Raw genomic sequence first — 19,967 nt, 5'->3', positions numbered from 1 at the left:
ATGTTAAAATCTGTTTGTAGAATGCTTGAATGAAAATATTATAAATTTTCCTTGTATTGTAATTGTGCAAGTTTTTATGTGGTTTCTCCCTTTACTTTTGTTATGCATTTTATTGTGCGTTGGGAGTATCCAAGGCCATCTTACCCTTGGGAGGGCAAAATGGTCTTGGGGGTGGAAGGAGTTTGACAGCCTTAAAGTGAGAGGCTCTCATCATGAGAGTGATCTCAAGGGTTTGTCCATGCGACCCTTGCTGCATAGTTCTGTTTATGCATTCGAGGGTCATAAGGGGAGAAAATATGGCATGTATGCCTTTGGGGGTCATAAGGATATGGGGTTAAGATGAGTCTTGTTGTGTTCTTGGATGCCATGAGTTGGCTGTGAGTTATTATCTAGTAGATCTCCTCAAAGGTACTTGGTCCACTTCCACCCTAGTAAAACATCACATTATGTGATGAAGTTTCAGCTTGGGAATGGGAATGTGTTTGTTGTGCTTTTCCCCTTGCTTGTTTGTGTTTGCTTGAGTGTAACCCATTTAGGAATTGGTTCTCCAAGCCCGGAGGTGGCTTCTAGTAAGCCTAGGCTGGGAGGTGAGCACCCCATGGTCACAACCTTATGTTTTGTATGTAGGTTGCTTGGAAAGAGGAAAGAAAGCTAGGAGTTGCAGATTTTACTTAGTTGCAGAAAGAAAGAAATTAAAAATGTAATTATTGTAATTATTTTAAAGGATAGAAATGTGTTATTTAGTTAAGTCCTCATCTATTAGGGATGAGAGACTAATTGGGTATTTTTCCCCATTTCTAAAAGTTGACAACTTGAGTTCACACATTCTTATCAGAAAAACATTTTATTTAAATTCTGTAATATATTATGCTGTTGTTAATTTTATTTAAATCTGCCTTAAACTGAAAATATGTTATTTATTTATCTTTGCAAATTTTATAGAAAAAGAAGAAGAAGGGAAATGCAGGAAAGGATGTGTTAATGTTATAAGTATTTTCTGTGCTATGTATATTGTGCTGCAAATGTATTTACTACTGTCATTTTCTTAAATAAAAAAAAAGAAAAAGGGGAAAATAGAAAGCTAAAGTAGATAGTTTTATTTTCTTCCTACAAATGACCTTATGACATAAAACGTAAATTTGAAATGCATTTACCCCAGTATGCAGTTATATATATGCCTTTCCTTGCATCTATAAACAAAAAAATATATATTAGAGAAAAGAAAAATATATGTAGATTTAGTCTTAGGCAATGAGGGTACAGGTAAACCTGTTTAAATAAATCATTTCCAAAAAAATAAAATATACAACTACATCTATCTAAGGGCTTCCTGTACATTTCTAACATTCCTGCATGTTTATGTATAAATTTATTCCTTAAAAAAAAAAGGTCCTAACCCTAAGAGTTTGGATATATATATATATATATATATATATATATATATATATATACATTTAAAAAAAACACATAAATATAACAGAGATATATGTTTGAATTTGTTTAGATATATAAATATTTATTCACATTTTAAACATTATAAATAGGAAAGCAAAAAAAAAATATAAACAAAAAAAAATTAGGGGGCATAGGGCCGAACCACTGTGTGTTAACACAATGGACGGCTCACAGGCCGAGCCATTGTGTTTACACATAGTGGACAACGCGGAAGGTGCTGCCATTGTGTGTAGACACTGTGGAAGGCCTGCGGCCACCACTGTGCTTACACACAGTGGACAACACCGATCGCCACTGTGTGTACACACAGTGGACGACACCGACTGCCACTGTGGGTGCACACAGTGGACGACACCGCCCACCACTGTGTGTACGTACAGTGACATCGGAAGGGGAGCCTGCACTGTGAAACCCAACCTCAATTCGACCTCTGCCCTTCCATTCGGTCGCCGCCTTGCCCTAGTTCGACCCTGCATAACACATAAGACACACACACACACAAAAATAAAATAATAAACTCTAACCCAATTCCAGATTAGGGTAAAAGCAATAAAGAACGAAAGAAAAAAATATTAATTGTTAAAAATGCAACCCTAATCCGATTTCGGGTTAGGGTTAGCATTTAAATAATAAAGGAAAATTAGAATTGCAACCCTAGCCCATATTCGGGTTATGGTTAGCAAATAATATAAAAAAAGAGAGAGGGATTATTAAATTGATTTAAATAAAATATAGGAGAAGATAATTACTCAACCCTAATTAGGGTTTGAGATTTAAAATATTAATTAAACTAAGAGGGGGAAATACTTTTTAAATTTTGAAAAAGAGTCCCCCATTTAATTTTAGCTATATGTGTTATTAATTTAAAACTCCTTATTCGATTTGGGAGAAAATTAATTTTAATATAGTTTATTTTATAGAATTTAAAATGGAGATTAATGTTATATGGTTACATTAATCGCATAATTGACTTAATTTATTTAACTAGGGAAGCTATATAGTTATTTTATATATTCAATAAATATGGACGTCAAGTGGAAATTAATTTGGGGAAAATTTGTAAACGAGAATTATTAATTAATTTAAACGAATTTTTAACCTGTGAGGCCAATGTTGGCTAGATTATTTAAATCGTCAAATTTGAAGGTTTAGGGGAAATTAAAATTGAATATAGTATAAAATTAGATTTATTTGGCAAATGACATTATTGAATTTGAACCCTTACTGGTTAGATTTAAATAATGAAATTTGTGTGCGATCGATTAATTAAATTTTTAATTTAAGATATCCTCATCATCATTCAATTAGCCCGACATAATTTAAATGCATTTGAGATATCTAGATATCTCTCGACTTTAATTAGCGGCAAATTAATTAGGCTGATTAAATTACCTAGTAAGATTGCGAGGACCCTCTTAGGGAATAATTAGCCCTCATTTTAATGTCGCCCTTTTGATGTGAGTTAGCTAACCCAATGTTAGTAAACATTTCCACTTACAACTTAGTTAAGGTAAAATTCAATTGTTTTCCTTATAGTGTAGACTATTTTGAGAGTTTAGGTGTTTTAAAAAAAAAATTTGTTGTTCTGTTTTTTGTCCAAAAGTTTGGGCACGACATCTTCTAGAATAACTTGCGCATTTTGCCAATGTTGGTCTTCTGTAAAAAGCTTCTGATAAAAGGACTAAAACAAATGTTTAATTTCTACTGGATTTGTATGAACATGTCCTTCTTCATCGAATATGGATCCAATGAACTCCTTCTTATGTTTATAGTTTAGGTACAAAAAGAAATACTTTGAGCCTTTATTGCCTTCTTTTAACCAATGTAATCTAGCACAAACTTTGGCACCCTTCCCCTTATAATGGTCCGGTTTTCAAAGTTGAGTTTCAATAGAGACAACAGAGGATTGCATAGAAATATTATCTAGATTATCATTGAGTCTTTTCCTATGCATGTCAAGCTTCCCTTGTAATGATTTTTCCTTCCTTTTCTGATGCCATACTAGTCTCTTGCCAAAGGAACATAAGAAATCAACACATTTAGAGATAGCAAGCTACCACCAAAACAAATAAGACTCTCCTTCCGCAAGTTTGGGAGCAAAATTGCAAATGCCAACCAATGTTTCCACACAAGAAGTAATTTTCAAATGTGAAATATTAAATTTGAAAGACAACTGTGAATCCATAACCTTAAAATTATCTCTTGCCACAATACAAAAGATAGGAAAATGATTTGAAAGGGTAGTGTAATCAACCTTCACATATGTACCAAGGGAGTCTTGAACCACTAATAGGATAGGAGAAATATAGAACTTGTCAATTCTACTAAGTTTTCTATCCCCTCCTAGCCTACAATTAGTCCAAATAATCCACTTTTGTTTATAACAAGCCCTGTTTTTATACAATAGACCTACAACCCCTACGGAATTGTGGCAAAGCAACCATTTGTCAATATCATCACTGCTGAATTTAATATGATTAGCCCAGCCGCCATCACAATAATGCTCCACCATGTTAAAATCCCCTCCAATAAATGACGTTGACGTTTGAATGGTCCACGCATCTTTACGTCTCCATGCCCGAGGCATTTCACTTTACTACGTAGTTAGTACTGAATTTTGTAAGGTTAAAATGTTTTTTATTATTATTATTATCATAAATAGTTATGACTTTTCTACAGAGCAGATATTCACGTGTTTTTATTACGATGATAAATAATGCTAGTATTATTATTATCATAAATAGTTATGACTTTTCTACAGAGTAGATATTGACGTGTTTTTATTACGATGATAAATAATGCTAGTATTATTATTATCATAAATAGTTATGACTTTTCTACAGAGTAGATATTCACGTGTTTTTATTACGATGATAAATTACATAGTTCTTGAATTAATTAGTTTATTAAAATATGTTGCTTAGGGGAGCGAAGGAAGCGATTGGAGTATTTAAAGGCAACGTAGATTGAAGATAATCTTCAAGTTGGGATAAACCATGGAGGCTAAGGGTGAAGTACAGATCGATGGATTTGTGAATGATGCTGCAATAAACGGAGGAGATTCAGGTCATTCTGTTTATTCCTGCTTATTCAATTCTTATAACATCTGTTACTCTATGTATATATAAATAGTTAGCTAAAGTCATCAAAACAGTGGTATTTTAGGAATAGTCATAACCGTAGTGAGTGTGCATTCTTTGGCATGACGGTGATTTTAGTTTCAGGTATTTCTACCCATTAGACATCGTTTTTCCTTAGCCATTCTTGAAGAATATCATATTCTGTCTAGGAAATTTTATCTTTATTTTTAGTACGCATTTGTTTTATAGAGTGAAACGCCACTTGACAATGAGTTTGGATGTCTATCTTACAGATGGGGTGAAGCATAAAGTAGATTCATTTGGTCGAGAAGAGATAATCCATGTGAAGGGCAATACAGACTTGCATTTAGCTGTTGCGAGAAACGATGTGCATCAAATAAAGAAGTTCTAGAAGCAGTAGAAGAGTTGATAGAGAGTAGCCCAGACGCTGTTAAAATACCAAATAGTTGTGGAATGAACGTGCTGCACTTAGCTGCCCAAATTAGTCAAGTGCGAATTGTTGATTACTTGAATAAAAGAACAGTTCTAAAAGATCTGGTGAACCAGGGAATTAGGAAGCCTCCAAGTATGAACGGGGAAGGTGAAAAATCTCAAATTGCGACGAATTATCCTCCATTAAAGATAGAGGCCTTGGAATGGGGAGACACACCTCTTCATATTGCAGCAAGGAACAAAAGCTTTCATGTAAGTTTCTTAGCATTTCTGGTTTAAAGGGGATGTTGGTGATAAGTCAAATGTAGGTCAAAGATGAGTAAGGCTTATAGGGTTTAGCAGTTCATTTGGTGGACCATTCCAGCACAAATAGGTTGTCTAAGGGGGATGTTGATAATAAATCAAATGTAGGTCAAAGATGAGGTGGTTTTATAGGATTTAATAGTTCATTTGGTAGACCATTCCTAGCACAATAAGTAAAAGTTATGTTGATGAGATGGATAATCTTTGAAAGAGTTTATAATACTTTTCTACACCCACCCTCCGGTTTTTTATGAGACTAATTCATTTATTTTGACGAGGATAGAAACTGACGAACTAAGTTTCATGTCCAACTAGTATCCATTTCTTACATGCTTTTCCTTACTTAAGGGAAGGGCTTCAAATATCAATGTTTTTTTACTCCTTAATTTGGATGTGCATATTATAGATGGTGATTTCGCTGCTGAACATACGGGGCATAAAGAAGGAGGCGCTCAATGGGGCAGGCTTAACAGCCGTGGACATTGCAAGAGAAAACACGGAGTACTACGAAAGTTACGAGATAATCGCACTACTGGCTGATTATGCTTCCAAGGAAAAACCTTTCCTGTACAGCGCTCCAAAGGTCAGTGTGCAAAAATACGAGAATGCCATAGAAATGGTGAATAAGACATATGATGCAAGGCGCGACAAAGAACTAGTGGTGGCAGTGTTGTTAGCCACAATGTCATTCACTGCGGTCTTCACCATTCCGGGCGGCTTCAAGACAGATATACAGAAAGGGGAGACAGAAAATCTCTTAGGCATGCCGATTTTTATTGGAATCGAGTCCTTTAAGCTGTTTATCATTTTTGATTGCATGGCATTTTTCCTGTCGCTGTTTGTGGTGCTGATGTGGCAGATGAGCACACCTCTTACCACGGGAGACAAGGTGTTCTTCCTAGTCGTCAACAACTTGTTCGTTTGCGCTTCCTATGCCTTTACGGCCTGCGGTTTCGTGGCTGCAGTGTATACGATGCTTGCCCATAAGCATCAACAGCTGGAATTGTTCATGTTTTGGGCATCCATTATTGTCGGCTGCTCTGCTAATCTAACATTTTTCTACTTGGCGGCAAGGTTTTCAGTGAAGCTGGCGAGATTCAACTGCCTGCGTGGTGTACATCCTTTTCTTCGTGATCGTCTGGTACATTTTGTGTGGTTCAAACTAGAGAAGCGTGGGGTTTTGGACTTCCTTCGCGGCATCAAAACAACATTCATAAATTTTCTTTACAGCTATAACCTTGGCAAAAATGGGACTGCTGAAATCACCGCCTGTCAAGATTGCCAGATCCGCCTCCTCTGAATCGGGACTAAAGTACCCATTCTAAAGAGGATGAACTCTTCTGAGTGGTGATCAAATTCTCTAGGTGATGTCCTATTAAGAAAGAATCTTTGGATGCTCTATGTGAAGTATCTTAGGAGTCACATGTGGCAACAGGGATATTTTGCAGTATAAGGTTCAGTGGGACTACTATTGAGTGGACAGTGCCATTTGGGAGAAAGCTGAGGATATTGAGCATTTCATCTTATAGACTATTTTAGTTTCAGTTGTGTGTTGAATAAGATATCAGGATGATGTCTCTTCTTAGTGGGGAAGGATGTCATAATTCGATTTTCCATAGATTCTTATTAAATAATTAGACATGGATAATATTAAGAATAAAAGTATGTAATTAGACTTTTGATTTATCTCGAAGGACTTGATATACTTTCATATTTTGATTTTTACCAATGAATGAATGAAAATACTTTGTTTCAAATTGAGATGCAAATGTGATGATTCTTACATATTAGATTGATTTTTTGGAAAGAAATTATGATGTTTATATGTAAATGACAATATATTGTTATCTACGTTGGTTGACTGTTTGATGTTTTTGTGAGTCATGAGTTTGTGTAGATTGTCAAAGATAAACATGTGGCTGAGGTAGAGGCCTCCTAGCTTAATGGCCGTGACAGTTGAGATGGGATTTGCACACACACATACTTAAATTGATAGTGATGCATTGCATTATATGAATGGCTAACTCATCTTTGATTTACTTTGCAATCATAAATGTTTATTTTATATGCCTATCTAAACAATTTATGTTAATACCTTAGATAAAATTATTAAAAGAAACAAATCAAATGACTAAGACTGTTTTCCTTACTCAAATGCGCTGATTTTTAAAACACTTTTAAAAAAAATCTATTTTTTTACATGTAAGTTCAAATGGGAGGGAGAGTTGACTCCTCAACCATAACATGTAGTAGGAACTTAATTGATTGATAAAACGTAGAGAAAACAAATCACCTCATGCGGTCTTGATATGCCAAGTAAAGAAGGAAGTTGAGAAAACAATAGTGAGGATAACCGGTCAAAAAGACATGATGAAACTTAGCTAGGAAGAGGGAGAAATAAGAAGAGGCGCATGCTTCTTTCTTTCTCTAGTTGATCTGAGTACGAAAGAAGGATTTGTTGGGGTGTGTGAGCTTGGGTAGTGTGGACAATCAGTTCAACTGGGAAAAGAGAAAGACCACCGGGTATGTAGATAGTCGACCCTTGTTGAAAGAAATGATTTGGTTAAATCTAAATTGGTATCCTGTCATACTTGATCAACTTCTTACATTTTCAACAATTTATCGTCTATTTCTTCTGTATTTGCATCTCCTCTTGTAAATCTCTAAACAAAAGTGAATTGTATTATAGTTGAAATTTAATGCTGAGCCAAGCATAGTGGTATTCTTTTCTTGTCCCCTTATACAAGTTATTTTGATTGAAAAGGTAGAGGAGGAAAACAAACAAATAATAACAAAGATTAGCCCAAACAAGAGCAGAAACTAATACTTGTATTCATATATGTATATATATTTTAGAATCATTCAAAAAGATGACAGAGCTGCAACTCATTTTATGTTCAAAAACTTAAAACCAAGATAACTTGTTTTTTATAACAGCCCTTGTTCATGGACTACAAATTGCCTTCATTTTCATCTGCTCTGTTGATTTGTTCATACAACTAGAAACGCCCCCCAAAAACCCATGTTCTTGCTGTAGCTATTTTAAACTTCTGCACTCCAACATTAAAAAAAGCTTTACGTATATACTTAGCTAAATTGAAACTAGCATTAACTAGTGTATTAAATGCACTGACAGGATATGCATACAAAGTCTACAAGAAAGACTATAAAATGGATCCATTTTTCAAAAACACTGTCCTGCAGTATGGTAGCCCATACACATGTGAAGGTGAAGAAGAAATCACAGCTGGAGTGTGCTACGGAGGAGTAGAGGAGTAAATGATGGTGGTTGGTGATTAATTCCCACACTCCCCCTTAATCACAACTGCCATTTACAATACCCAAGTTGTTTCTTTGATGCATAAAGTTTTCTTTCCCCAGTGCCTTGGTGAAGATGTCTGTAGATTGATCTTATGACTTGCAATGTTCCAAAAAGATTTCTCCATTTGTGATCAGCTCCCTGATGAACTAATACCTTGTGTCTATATGCTTGCTCCTTTTGTGAAATACTGGATTTTTTGACAATGCTATGGCTGAGTTGTTATCACAATATATCCGTGTTGCAATTTCTTGTTCATACTTCAATTCTTTCAACATTCTTCTCATCCAAACCACTTGACATGCAACCCCTGTAGCTGTTACATACTCCACTTCAGCTGATGAAAGAGTAACTATAGGTTGTTTCTTTGAAGCCCATGATACTACACCTTATCCAAAATGAAAAGCATAGCTTGAAGTCCTCTTCCTATCATCTATGCTACTAGCACAATCACTATATGTGTATCCTATTAGCTTGAAATCATTTGAACTTGAGTGAAATATTCCATAATTCTTTGTTCCACTAATATATTTCAAAATTACTTTTCCAACATTCCAATGTGTAACTTTTGGAGACTCCATGAACCTTGAAATGAGACTAACTCCAAACATTATATCAGGCCTTGTGGCTGTTAAATACATGAGACTTCCAACAAGTTTCTAATACAAAGTTGGATCTACACTAGCTGCTTTGTCATCTTTACTCAACTTCAAACCTATCACTATTGGTGTTGGTGCTGATTTTCCATTCATCATATTAAACCTCTTCAAAATATCATTTGCATATTTAGATTGTGAAATAAAAACACCTTTATCATTTTGACTTACTTCAATGCCAAGAAAATATTTCATTAAACCCAAATTAGTCATCTCAAATTCTTTCTTCATAGCTGATTTGAACATGTCAATTGAAAGATCACCAGTGAATATCAAGTCATCAACATATAAACAAACAATTATGATCTCACCTTGCTCATTCATCTTTGTATACAATGTGGGCTCACTGATGCACCTATTGAATCCATTTTGTAAAAGATAACTATCAATTCTGCTATACCATGCTCTTGGGGCTTGTTTGAGTCCATATAGTGCCTTCTTGAGCTTGTAAACCTTGTTTTCATGACCCAAAATCTCATATCCAGATGGCTTCTCCACATAGACCTCTTCTTCTAAAAATCCATTCAAGAAAGTTGTTTTTACATCCATTTGATATACTACCCACTTGTTTTGAGCTGTTATGGCTAGTATTGATCTCATGGTGTCTAAGCGAGCAATTGGTGCAAATGTCTCATTGTAGTCTACCCCGGGTTGTTGTGAATAACCTTTTGACACCAACCTTACCTTGTGTTTTTGCACATCACCATTTACATTCTATTTTGTTTTGTAAACCCACTTCACTCCTATCACCTCTTTTCCTTGTGGAAGACTAACTAACTTCCATGTTTCATTCTTTTCAATTGCATCAATTTCTTCATCCATTGCATCTAGCCATTTTTCTTCCTTAATAACATCTTCAAAATGAATTGGATCACCTACATGCGAGTATAAAGCAAAAAGAGAAGTCTGACCTACATTATTTTCACCTTTATTTTGTTCATAAATATCCCTTAAACTTCTGATTTTTTGTCTCCTCAAGCTTGCTAATGTAGGATTGGACATGTCACTTGAATTTGTTGAATGTGGGCTTGATGGTCCAACACCAAGACTGCCAATTGAAGATGGTGTTAATTGCACATTTGATGGTGTATTTGCTTGTGTTTGTGGGGTTGTCCTTACACTTGATGGTGTCATTTGTTGTCCACTTTATTGACCTTGAATAGCTATAGGAGAAGCCACATTTGAAGGAGTACTTGCTGATATAAAATCTTCATTTTCTTCTTGTGGTATGTTGGTTGCAATATTGATTGTTTCATCCAAAGTTTCATACCATGCTTCATCTTCTATGAACTACACATCTTTGCTGATTATAACCATTTTGCTGATTGGATTGTATAACTTGTATGCCTTTGACTCATCACTATATCCTACAAATATACATTTTTCTCCTTTGTTTACCAACTTTCTTCTCAACTCATCCCGCACATGTGCATATGCCACACATCCAAATACTCTCATATGAGGAACATTATGTTTTCTTCCACTCCATGCTTCTTCTGGAATCATATTGATAACACTTTTAATAGGAGATCTATTAATTATATATGCTACATATGCTCCAGCTTCAGCCCAATACTCATTTGACGAATGTTTTGCCTTCAACATGCTTCTTGCCATTTCCATTATTGTTCTATTTTTCCTTTCAGGTACACCATTTTGTTGTGGGGTATACCTGTAGTAAATTATTTGTGGATTCCATGGTCTTTGCAAAATCTTATGAAGTCATTTGAAATATATTCACCTCCTCTATCTGTTCTCAATGCTTTGATGTAGTGCCCACTTTGTTTTTCAACAAGAGCTTTGAATTGACGGAAATAATCAAACACCTCATGCTTATGTTTTAGAAAGTAGACCCATATTTTTCTTGTGAAGTCATCAATGAATGTCAAGAAGTAGTATCTCCCACCAATGGAAGGTGTTTGCATTGGTCCACACAAATCTGAATGAATAATCTCTAATGGTTTGTTTGCACGAATTGACTTTCCAGCTGGAAATGATTCTCTATGTTGTTTACCCAAAATACAACCTTCACATATTCTATCTGGTTTGTCTATTAGTGGCAACCCCTTCATCATTTTCTTCTTATGCATTGAGTTTAAGCTTCCAAAGTTGAGATGCTTAAATCTTAGATGCCATAACCAGTTTTCATCTTTAATTTCAGCTTGATAAACTACTTGGGGGACTGCTGCAACTTTTTCTTCATGTACTTGTGGCTTCATTGAGGGGTATTCTTGAGAAAGATCTACCTTCAAATCCGGTTCTATCCTTAAGGGAAACATTCTATTGTTTGTCATTTGGACTTTTTCTATGAGCTGATTGCTTGGAAATTTGTTTAAAATTGTGCATTCTTTGTTCTTGAAATAGACTCTATACCCCTTTTGAATGAGCTGCCCTATACTCATTAAGTTATGTTTCAGCCTAGGAACAAAATACACATCTGAAATATACTTTTTCTCCCCCATTTTGGTTAGAATGTTGACACTTCCTTTACCCATAATTGAAACTTTGTTGTCATTCCCCAATGTTACATCTGATTTTACACTCTCATCCAAACTAGAAAACATTTCCAAATTCCCAGTCATATGATTGCTACAGCCCGAGTCTAAAAACCATATATCTTTCTCAGTTTCTTATGCAACATTTCAAGTTATGAACATGCTATCCCGAGTTTGGTTTTCTTTGGTGAAATTTGCATTTTGTTGTCTAGAATCATATTGCTTCTTTCTGCATTCATTTATGTAATGCCCAAATTTCTTGCAATAATGACATTGGACTAAGGATTTGTCATACCTTTGGCTTTGGGGCTGATTTTGAGTTGATGTTTGATAGTTGCCTCTTCCACTTGATCTTGATGGGCTGCTACCTCTTCCACTTGAGTTTGATGGGCTGCCTCTTCTACCTCTATATGAATTTCTTGCTCTACCTTTGACATTTGTTCTTCCCCTGTCTCTACCATGGCTGATTGAAACTTGTGTCTTGAATGCATGCTCCAAATTTGAATTTGTTGACCTACTTAGTCTATGCTCATGAGAAATGAGTGAAGCATGAAGCTTATCCACTGAAAATTGTGAGAGATTCTGTGTCTCTTCTATGGCCACCACTATTGATTCAAACCTTGTAGGCAAACTTCTTAGAATATTTTCAACCACTCTTCTTTCTTCAAGGTTTTCACCATGAGATCTAATTTGGTTTACCAATCCAATGATTTGAGTGAAAAATGAGTCTATTGTATCTGATTCTTTCATGTAGATGGTCTCAAAATCCCTTCTTAACATTTGCAACTTAGCTTTTTTTACCTTTTCCATTCCTTGATAGGTTGTTTGAAAAATGTCCCATGCTTGCTTGGACTTTGTTGCTGCTTGAATCCTTGGAAAAATGCTTTCATTCACTCCTTGAAAGATGAAGAAGAGGGCTTTTGAATCTCTCTTTTTATTTTCCTTCAATAAGTCTTTCTCTGCTTGAGTTAATGCATTATACGCTGTTGCATCTACTGGTTCTTGGTAGCCATTTTCAACAAACTCCCATAAATCTTGTGCACAAAATAATGCCTTCATTGTGATTGCCCAGTAATCATAATTTTTCCTATTAAACTGTGGGATCTGTGGATTTTTCAAACTTGTGCTTGGAGCTGCCATTATAGACTGTGAAAAAAATTCCTTCTATGTCTTTGAAAAACTTTCTCAGTCACTTCACCCAATAACCTTTAACCTTCAGCTCTGATACCACTGATTGAAAAGGCAGAGGAGGAAAACAAACAAATAATAACATAGATTAACTCAAACAAGAGCAAAAACTAATACTTGTATTCATATATGTATATATATTTCAGAATCAATCAAAAAGATGACAGAGATGCAACTCATTTTATGTTCAAAAACTTAAAACCAAAATAACTTGTTTTTTATAACAACCGTTGTTCTTGGACTGCATATTGCTCCTGTTCTTGCTGTAGCTGTTTTAAACTTCTACACTCCAACATTAAAAAAAAGCTTTACGTATATGCTTACTTAAACTGAAACTAGCATTAACAAGTGTATTAAATGCACTGACAGGATATGCATACAAAGTCTACAAGAAAGACTATAAAATGGATCCATTTTTCAAAAACACTGTCCCGCAATATGGTAGCCCATACGTATGTGAAGGTGAAGAAGAAATCACAGCTGGAGGGAGGAGTAGAGGAGTAAATGATGGTACGTGGTGATTAATTCCTACATATTTTTCGTTCTCCTCTACCTGGTGGAGAAATCACACTACTGATCTACTCCAAATGGGTTTGGTGACCTAGTTTTCATTAACCGTGTATTGTGTAATGGATTATCTCTGTACAACGAGTATTAGGCTGAAAAGAGGGGTGACTATGTAGTTGTGTTTTAATCTGTTTTGAGAGCCTTAGAAATATTACTTCTATTCCAAATTTGGCTAGTACAGATCGAATATTTATAGCCATGTAAGGAGTGAATAGGTGCCCTGACTGGCAAATTTGCAATCAACAACATGGTTCCACCATTGAATTGTTTGCAATAACGTTTGTTCTAAGATCTGGTCTATCTCAAGTGTATATTTTTTCTCCCCCACATTTTTTCAAAGAGCATTGTTCTTAAAAAATAGATCGGTGTTATAAATTTGATAAGTCAACTCGATATCTAATTCTGTACCAGCAAAACGAACCTTGGGCTTTTACGCGGGCTTGCAATCTGTACCATTTCTTCTTAGTATTAATGCCAAATTGGATAAACTATTCGATCCAGTAAACTTATTAACCATAGCAGATCTTTAATTCTATTTTCTTTTGAATACAAAATTGGTACTGCAAATCCTCATGTATGGTCTGCAATAGAAGAAATGTTGATTGGTTTCCTTTCAAGCTTTTCTCTATTTATCTTTTTATCGAAATGTGCATAAGGAATTTAGCGGAATAACACGACCATTTTTTCTGCTTTAGCTATCGATTTTTTCTGCTTTAGAAATCTAAATAAAACGAGTCATGATAGACCTTGCACTTGTCATCGAACTCTGTTTAACAGCTGCATAACCATTTGAATGCACGACGTTTCCATCACCCTTATTCCCAGTATTCTACCATTGTTGGCGTATGTGACTCATACTATTAAATTCACCATAGAAAATGAACCTAAATAATGTCTCTGTGGTATATTTCCCTTTCATTTGGACAGCTTCACATAAACCGTTAAAAACTAGTTTATCGTTGCTTCTTAATTTTCTTAAAAAAGAAAAAAAGTAGAAATCGATGGCTTTGGAATTGGCATAATTGTACGATTTCATTTCATTTGATATAAGTTTGCATAGCTTATATTTGGCACAACTGGGGACTTAACTATCTTCTTTCGTAGAAAAGATGAATAACAGTTTCCATGCAAAATTGTAAAACTAGATCATGCTTGATATGCATCGATTTTTCCCCTTTCTAGTTTGGAGATTAAATTTAGTTTCAAACAAGGTATAAATGCCATGTTTAAATTTGAGAAAAACTAAGAAGTTTCATGGCCCACGTGAGGAAGACTAATTTTTTTGTTAGTATGTTTATATATCTTTTAAATTTTGTGTTTAAAAGTTAAATAAGGCATGTTCATGTTTTAGAAAAAGAAAACCTTTAACTTTCACTTTTGAAAAAAAGGATATCTTAGAAATATAATTAAAAACTACTCTCTCTCTTCTTTTTAATACTGTTTTTTGTAAATAAAAGATGCATTAGTTAGTAATTCATTTTTTTATATTAATAAATATCTAAACCTTGTTTACTTTCAATATATGTATTAGTTTTTCATATATATAGAATTTGAATGAGAAATTAACTAAAGGTCATATACAATTATTTTTATTAAATTATGTATCAAAGGGGTGAGTGTCAAATATGGAACAACAGGGGAGGGTAAACCTTGACACCTGGTTTACCTGTCGATAGTTGACGAAAACTTGGCCAAAGTAATTACAATAGTTACTATTGCTGTTTCTTTCTTACCTCTTGCCATATCATGAATATAGGAACTACTTAGTCATAGGTGATATGTAGTTAAATGCATTCATGTTGCACTAGATCCCATATGACCTGTCAGTTCCAGTTTGCTAGGGGCCTTGTGCAAGAGTTAGGAGCCTATGGAGGACCGGGGAAGCAATTTCTTCATGGCTGGGTGGTTAATGCACTTGGGCCACATGTTCATCTCACAAGAGAAAATGGAGAGTAGTCCTAGACTTTTTGGAGATAGATCTATAAATTTCTTGATTTATCTATTGTTCATGTAATTGTATTTGACCATTAGTCAATTGTATAAGAGATAACTGGTAACATCATGAGCATATGTATATGTAAATCAACTAATATAGTTGCTTTTATATTGTCTTTTGATAAGCGATTAATTTGCAATTTAATAAATTTTATGCATCAATATCTCTTGTTTCACGCATTTCTTGGAAATTAATGTCAAATTTTGTATTTTGTAAATTTTAGAAATTCGAGACTTTACATTTGTATCAGAGCTCTATGTTTGAACATTAGGGCCTTAATCACCTACCTTGCTAAAGGATGTGAAATTGTGATGTAGGGTAATCCTAGCTAATCAATGGATACTAGGCACACCAACCCTAGTGTGTCAAGCAACGGGCTGAATAATGAGCACAATGAGAGCTTGGAATTTTTTTTAAATCTCCTGAATTGACAGGAGGCTTGAATGACCAATATTGAATAGGGGGTCCAAGGAATTTATAGAGAAAGAAATGAGAATCCTCACAATGAAGAATAAGGGTGAGAAGGTCTTAGGAATGAAGACCAAGGCAATGATAACTAGAATCAACAAAATGAGGAATAAGGAAATAATAGGGGTAGAATTGCAGAAGAGCTTAGTAAGGATCTTAAGAAAGTGGCTCCATCGATGTTTGATGGCAAAACCATAGGAGATGGAGTTGAAGCTTGGATTATTGAGATTGAAAAGTATTTTAAACTTCACAATTTCAGAGTGTAGTGCCTATCAACTTACTAGAGAAGCAGCCACATGGTGGGACAATGAGAAGGTTGAAAAAAATCTACAACTAGGAGAGGTCACCTGGGAGTTGTTCCTACAACTCTTTAGGAAAAGATGGTTACCTCAGCACTGCTTTGACAAGAAGATGAAAAAGTTCTAGAACTTGACCCAAGGTAATATGATAGTGACTCAATATTGGGAGACATTTTCCATCTACTAAAGTTTGTGCCTTAGTATCAGATGGATGAGCAGTTTAGGATCTACAAGTTTATTTTGGGGTTGCAACCATAGATTGGAGCCAAGGTGGATATGCATGGTCCTATGACAATGGATGAGGTGTTTGAGAAGGCCATCAAACAAGAACATATAATTTTGCAGATCTTCAACAATCACAATAGTAAAAAGGGGAATACATCTTTTGGGTTTCAAAAGAGGAAGTTTCAAGGAAACTTCAATAAGAAGAAGGATTACCATCAGATACAAAACCTCAAGAGGAGTAAGGATGCATAGGATGGAACACCACAAAATTATAATGGAAAAAATAGGAGTAACAACAATGACAATAATAACAGGAACAACAACAAGCAGAATAAGCCCAAAGGAATGAAATGACCTTAAAATGGATGTTATGTTTGCGGTGGAGACCACTATGCAAACGCTTGCCCCTAATGTTCCTTTGGAAGAAATGAAAGGAATCAGCCGAACCAGACACAACATCATAGATCCATGTTGTAGTGGACAATCACCACGTAGATTTTCAATAATCTCCTATACAGTTATCTGGTAAGCTTTATGGACATTCAGTTTCTATACTAATTGATACAAGTGCTACAAAAGTTTTTTTTGATCCTAGAATTGTATTAAGATTATCTATTGGACCTGGGTATATGTCTGAGTCATGGATTTTTTAGTATGGAAATTGAGCTAAGAGGAGAGTAGATCGGTGTTTAGCATGTAGCGAGTAAGAGCTTCCAAGTTTACAAACTCAAGTAAACTTATATGTGGCTCCTCTAGGATCATATGATGTAATATTAGGGATAAATTCGCTAACTGAACATAAGGCCATAGTAAATTGCCAAGATAAAATAATGAATTACCTTGATGATTTTGGGAACCCAGTAGTAGTGCATGAACTTTAGAAGCCAATCCAATGCAGGCAAATTTCAGCAATGTAGTTAAAGAAGACACAAAGAAAAGGGTGCATGATCTATGCCATCCATGTCAATGATCTTGAGAATGAGAAAACTGTGTTGGATGATTATCCTATCCTTCAAGAATATAAGGATGTTTTCCAAAGCAATTACCTGCACTACTACCAAAGAGAGAATTTGACTTCTCAATTGACTTGCTACCATGAACTAAGCCTCAATCCAATGCGCCATATAGGATGATAACAACATAAGTCTATGAGTTGAAGGTTCAATTGTTGGAACACTTAGATAAGGGCTTCATCAGGCCAACTGTCTCACCTTGGGGAGTGCCAGTAATTTTGTCAAAAATAAGGATGGCACCTTGCCTCTATGAAGTGATTACATGATTCTAAATTAAGCAACCATCAAGAACCAATATCATGTTCCTAGGACTGATGAGTTGCTTGATCAAATGAATGGAGAAACAATATTTTCAAAAATATTTTTGAGATATGGATACCATCAACTCAGGATCAAAGAGGAGGATGTGCTAAAATATACCTTTCGGACTCACTATGGACACTATGAGTTCATGGAATTACCTTTTGGTTTGACTAATGCACTTGTTGCTTTTATGACTCTAATGAATAGCATATTTCAGGATTTCTTGGATCATTTTGTGCTAAACTTCATTGATGACATCTTGGTGTATTCTGAATCACTAGAGTAGCATGAGAAATATTTAAGGATAGTCTTGCAGTAGTTGAGAGAATACAAATTGTATGGTAAACTATCTAAATGCACCTTCTATTAGAGGAAGGTACATTACTTGGGACATATCATATCAAAGGAAGGAGTTGTTGTAGATCCTGATAAGATCAAAGCAATTGTAGAGTGGCTAGGACAACAAAATGTCGCAAAATTTCGTAGCTTCATGGGGTTAACTGTTTATTTCAGAAAATTTGTTGAAGGATTCTCCAAGATTGTAGCTCCAATTACTTCACTCTAGATTAATGGGAGGAATTTTGAGTGGAATGAAAAATGAGAGCAATCCTTTCAGTTGTTGAAATAGAAGTTGGCATCCACTCCTATTCTTACCGCTCTCAATCCCAATGGTCTTTTTACAATTATAAATGATGTGTGATGAGTACTGATGTAGAATGGATGGGTGGTAGAATATGAGTCAATAAAACTCAAAACAATATGAAATCAGCTATGCACCTCATGATTTTGAATTGGCTTCCATTGTGCATGCTTTACAGATGTGGAGGCATTACCTCCTAGGAAAGTCTTTTGAGCTAAAAATAGATCACTCAGGTTTGAAGTATATCTTCACTCAACCAAATTTGAATGCTTTCAAAAGGTGGTTGGAGTTTTTGAGTGAATGTGATTTTAGGAGAGAATATATTAAGGGTAAGGAGAATTGGGTAGCTAATGGTTTGAGTAGGAGAAGACACCTTTCAGTGATAGCAACAACCAAGACCACATTAAGACAACAAATCTTACAGAATCTTCAAGGAGATGACCACTACATGATGGTCAAAGCAACTTTAGAGAAGGATCCATCATATTTCCACTTTGACAGGTATACTTTTGAGCATGATGGGATCCTACGATACTAGGGTAGAATGTATATTCCAAACTGGGGAGGGTTAAGAAAATATAACATAGAGGAAATGCATAACACTCCATATTTAGGACATCTAGGGGTAAATAAATGGTAGCCAATATGAGGCCATTATACTTTTGGCTAGGACTCAAAAAAGATTTGATTGCATACTACATGATATAATGTTTTGAATGCCAACGAGTCAAGGATGAGCATATTCACCCAGCAGGGTTACTATATTTGCACCATGTGCCAGATTATAATGGCAGGTTACCAACATGGATTTTATCCAAGGGTTGCCTATGACTAGAAACAGATATGGTGTTATCTTGGTACTGGTGGATAAGCTAACCAAACTATTGCACTTCATACTGAGAAATCTTAAGGATGGTTCAATGGCCCTAGCCATGAAATTATTTTAGGAGATTTTGAGACTTCATGAATTACCAGAGATGATCATATCCGATGGGGACACTAGAATAACCTCTAGATTTTTGAGCACCTTCAATGCAACCTTAGGGATGTGATTGAATTTTAGTATAGCTTATCACTCACAAACATATAGCTAAACTGAGCGAGTAAATTAAGTTGTAGAGGACCTACTAAGGATGTACTATATGGACCAGAAATACAAGTGGGAGGATTGCCTCCCCTTAGTTGAATTTTCTACAATAATTCCTATCACTTCTCTTTGGGAATGACACCATTTGAGGCATTTTATGGACGGAAGTGCAGGACACCTATTAGTTAGGATAGAGTAGAACACATGGTAGTAATTGGACCTAACATTATTAAGGAGATGGAAGAGAAAATTAAAACCATTAAGGCTAGATTGAAGGAGGCTACAGATAGGCAAAAGAATTATATAGAGAAGAATAAGACTCTCAGGCAATTTTCAGTTAGAGATAAGGTCTTATTAAGGGTGAAACCTCACAAGAGATCAATTTCTTTTGGAAAATCTTTAAAGCTTGGACCCAGATAT

At 35.2% G+C, this 19,967-nt stretch overlaps 1 protein-coding gene across 1 annotated transcript; it reads left to right on the top strand.

Annotated features, from left to right (window-relative positions):
• The first annotated feature begins 4,451 nt into the window (after nucleotides 1–4,451).
• Nucleotides 4,452–6,977, top strand: LOC131076283 (ankyrin repeat-containing protein ITN1). Its single transcript, XM_058013398.2, has 3 exons — nucleotides 4,452–4,573; nucleotides 4,850–5,240; nucleotides 5,698–6,977. The coding sequence occupies exons 1-3, from the start codon at nucleotides 4,452–4,454 to the stop codon at nucleotides 6,589–6,591; spliced, it is 1,407 nt and encodes a 468-aa protein (XP_057869381.1). The 3' UTR covers nucleotides 6,592–6,977.
• Nucleotides 6,978–19,967: the final 12,990 nt, after the last annotated feature.

Source organism: Cryptomeria japonica, chromosome 4 (assembly GCF_030272615.1).
Source record: "Cryptomeria japonica chromosome 4, Sugi_1.0, whole genome shotgun sequence".
Classification (NCBI taxonomy): Eukaryota; Viridiplantae; Streptophyta; class Pinopsida; order Cupressales; family Cupressaceae; genus Cryptomeria; species Cryptomeria japonica.
The sequence above is the reverse complement of the archived record's forward strand: the minus strand, read 5'-3'. Positions and strand labels throughout refer to the sequence as shown.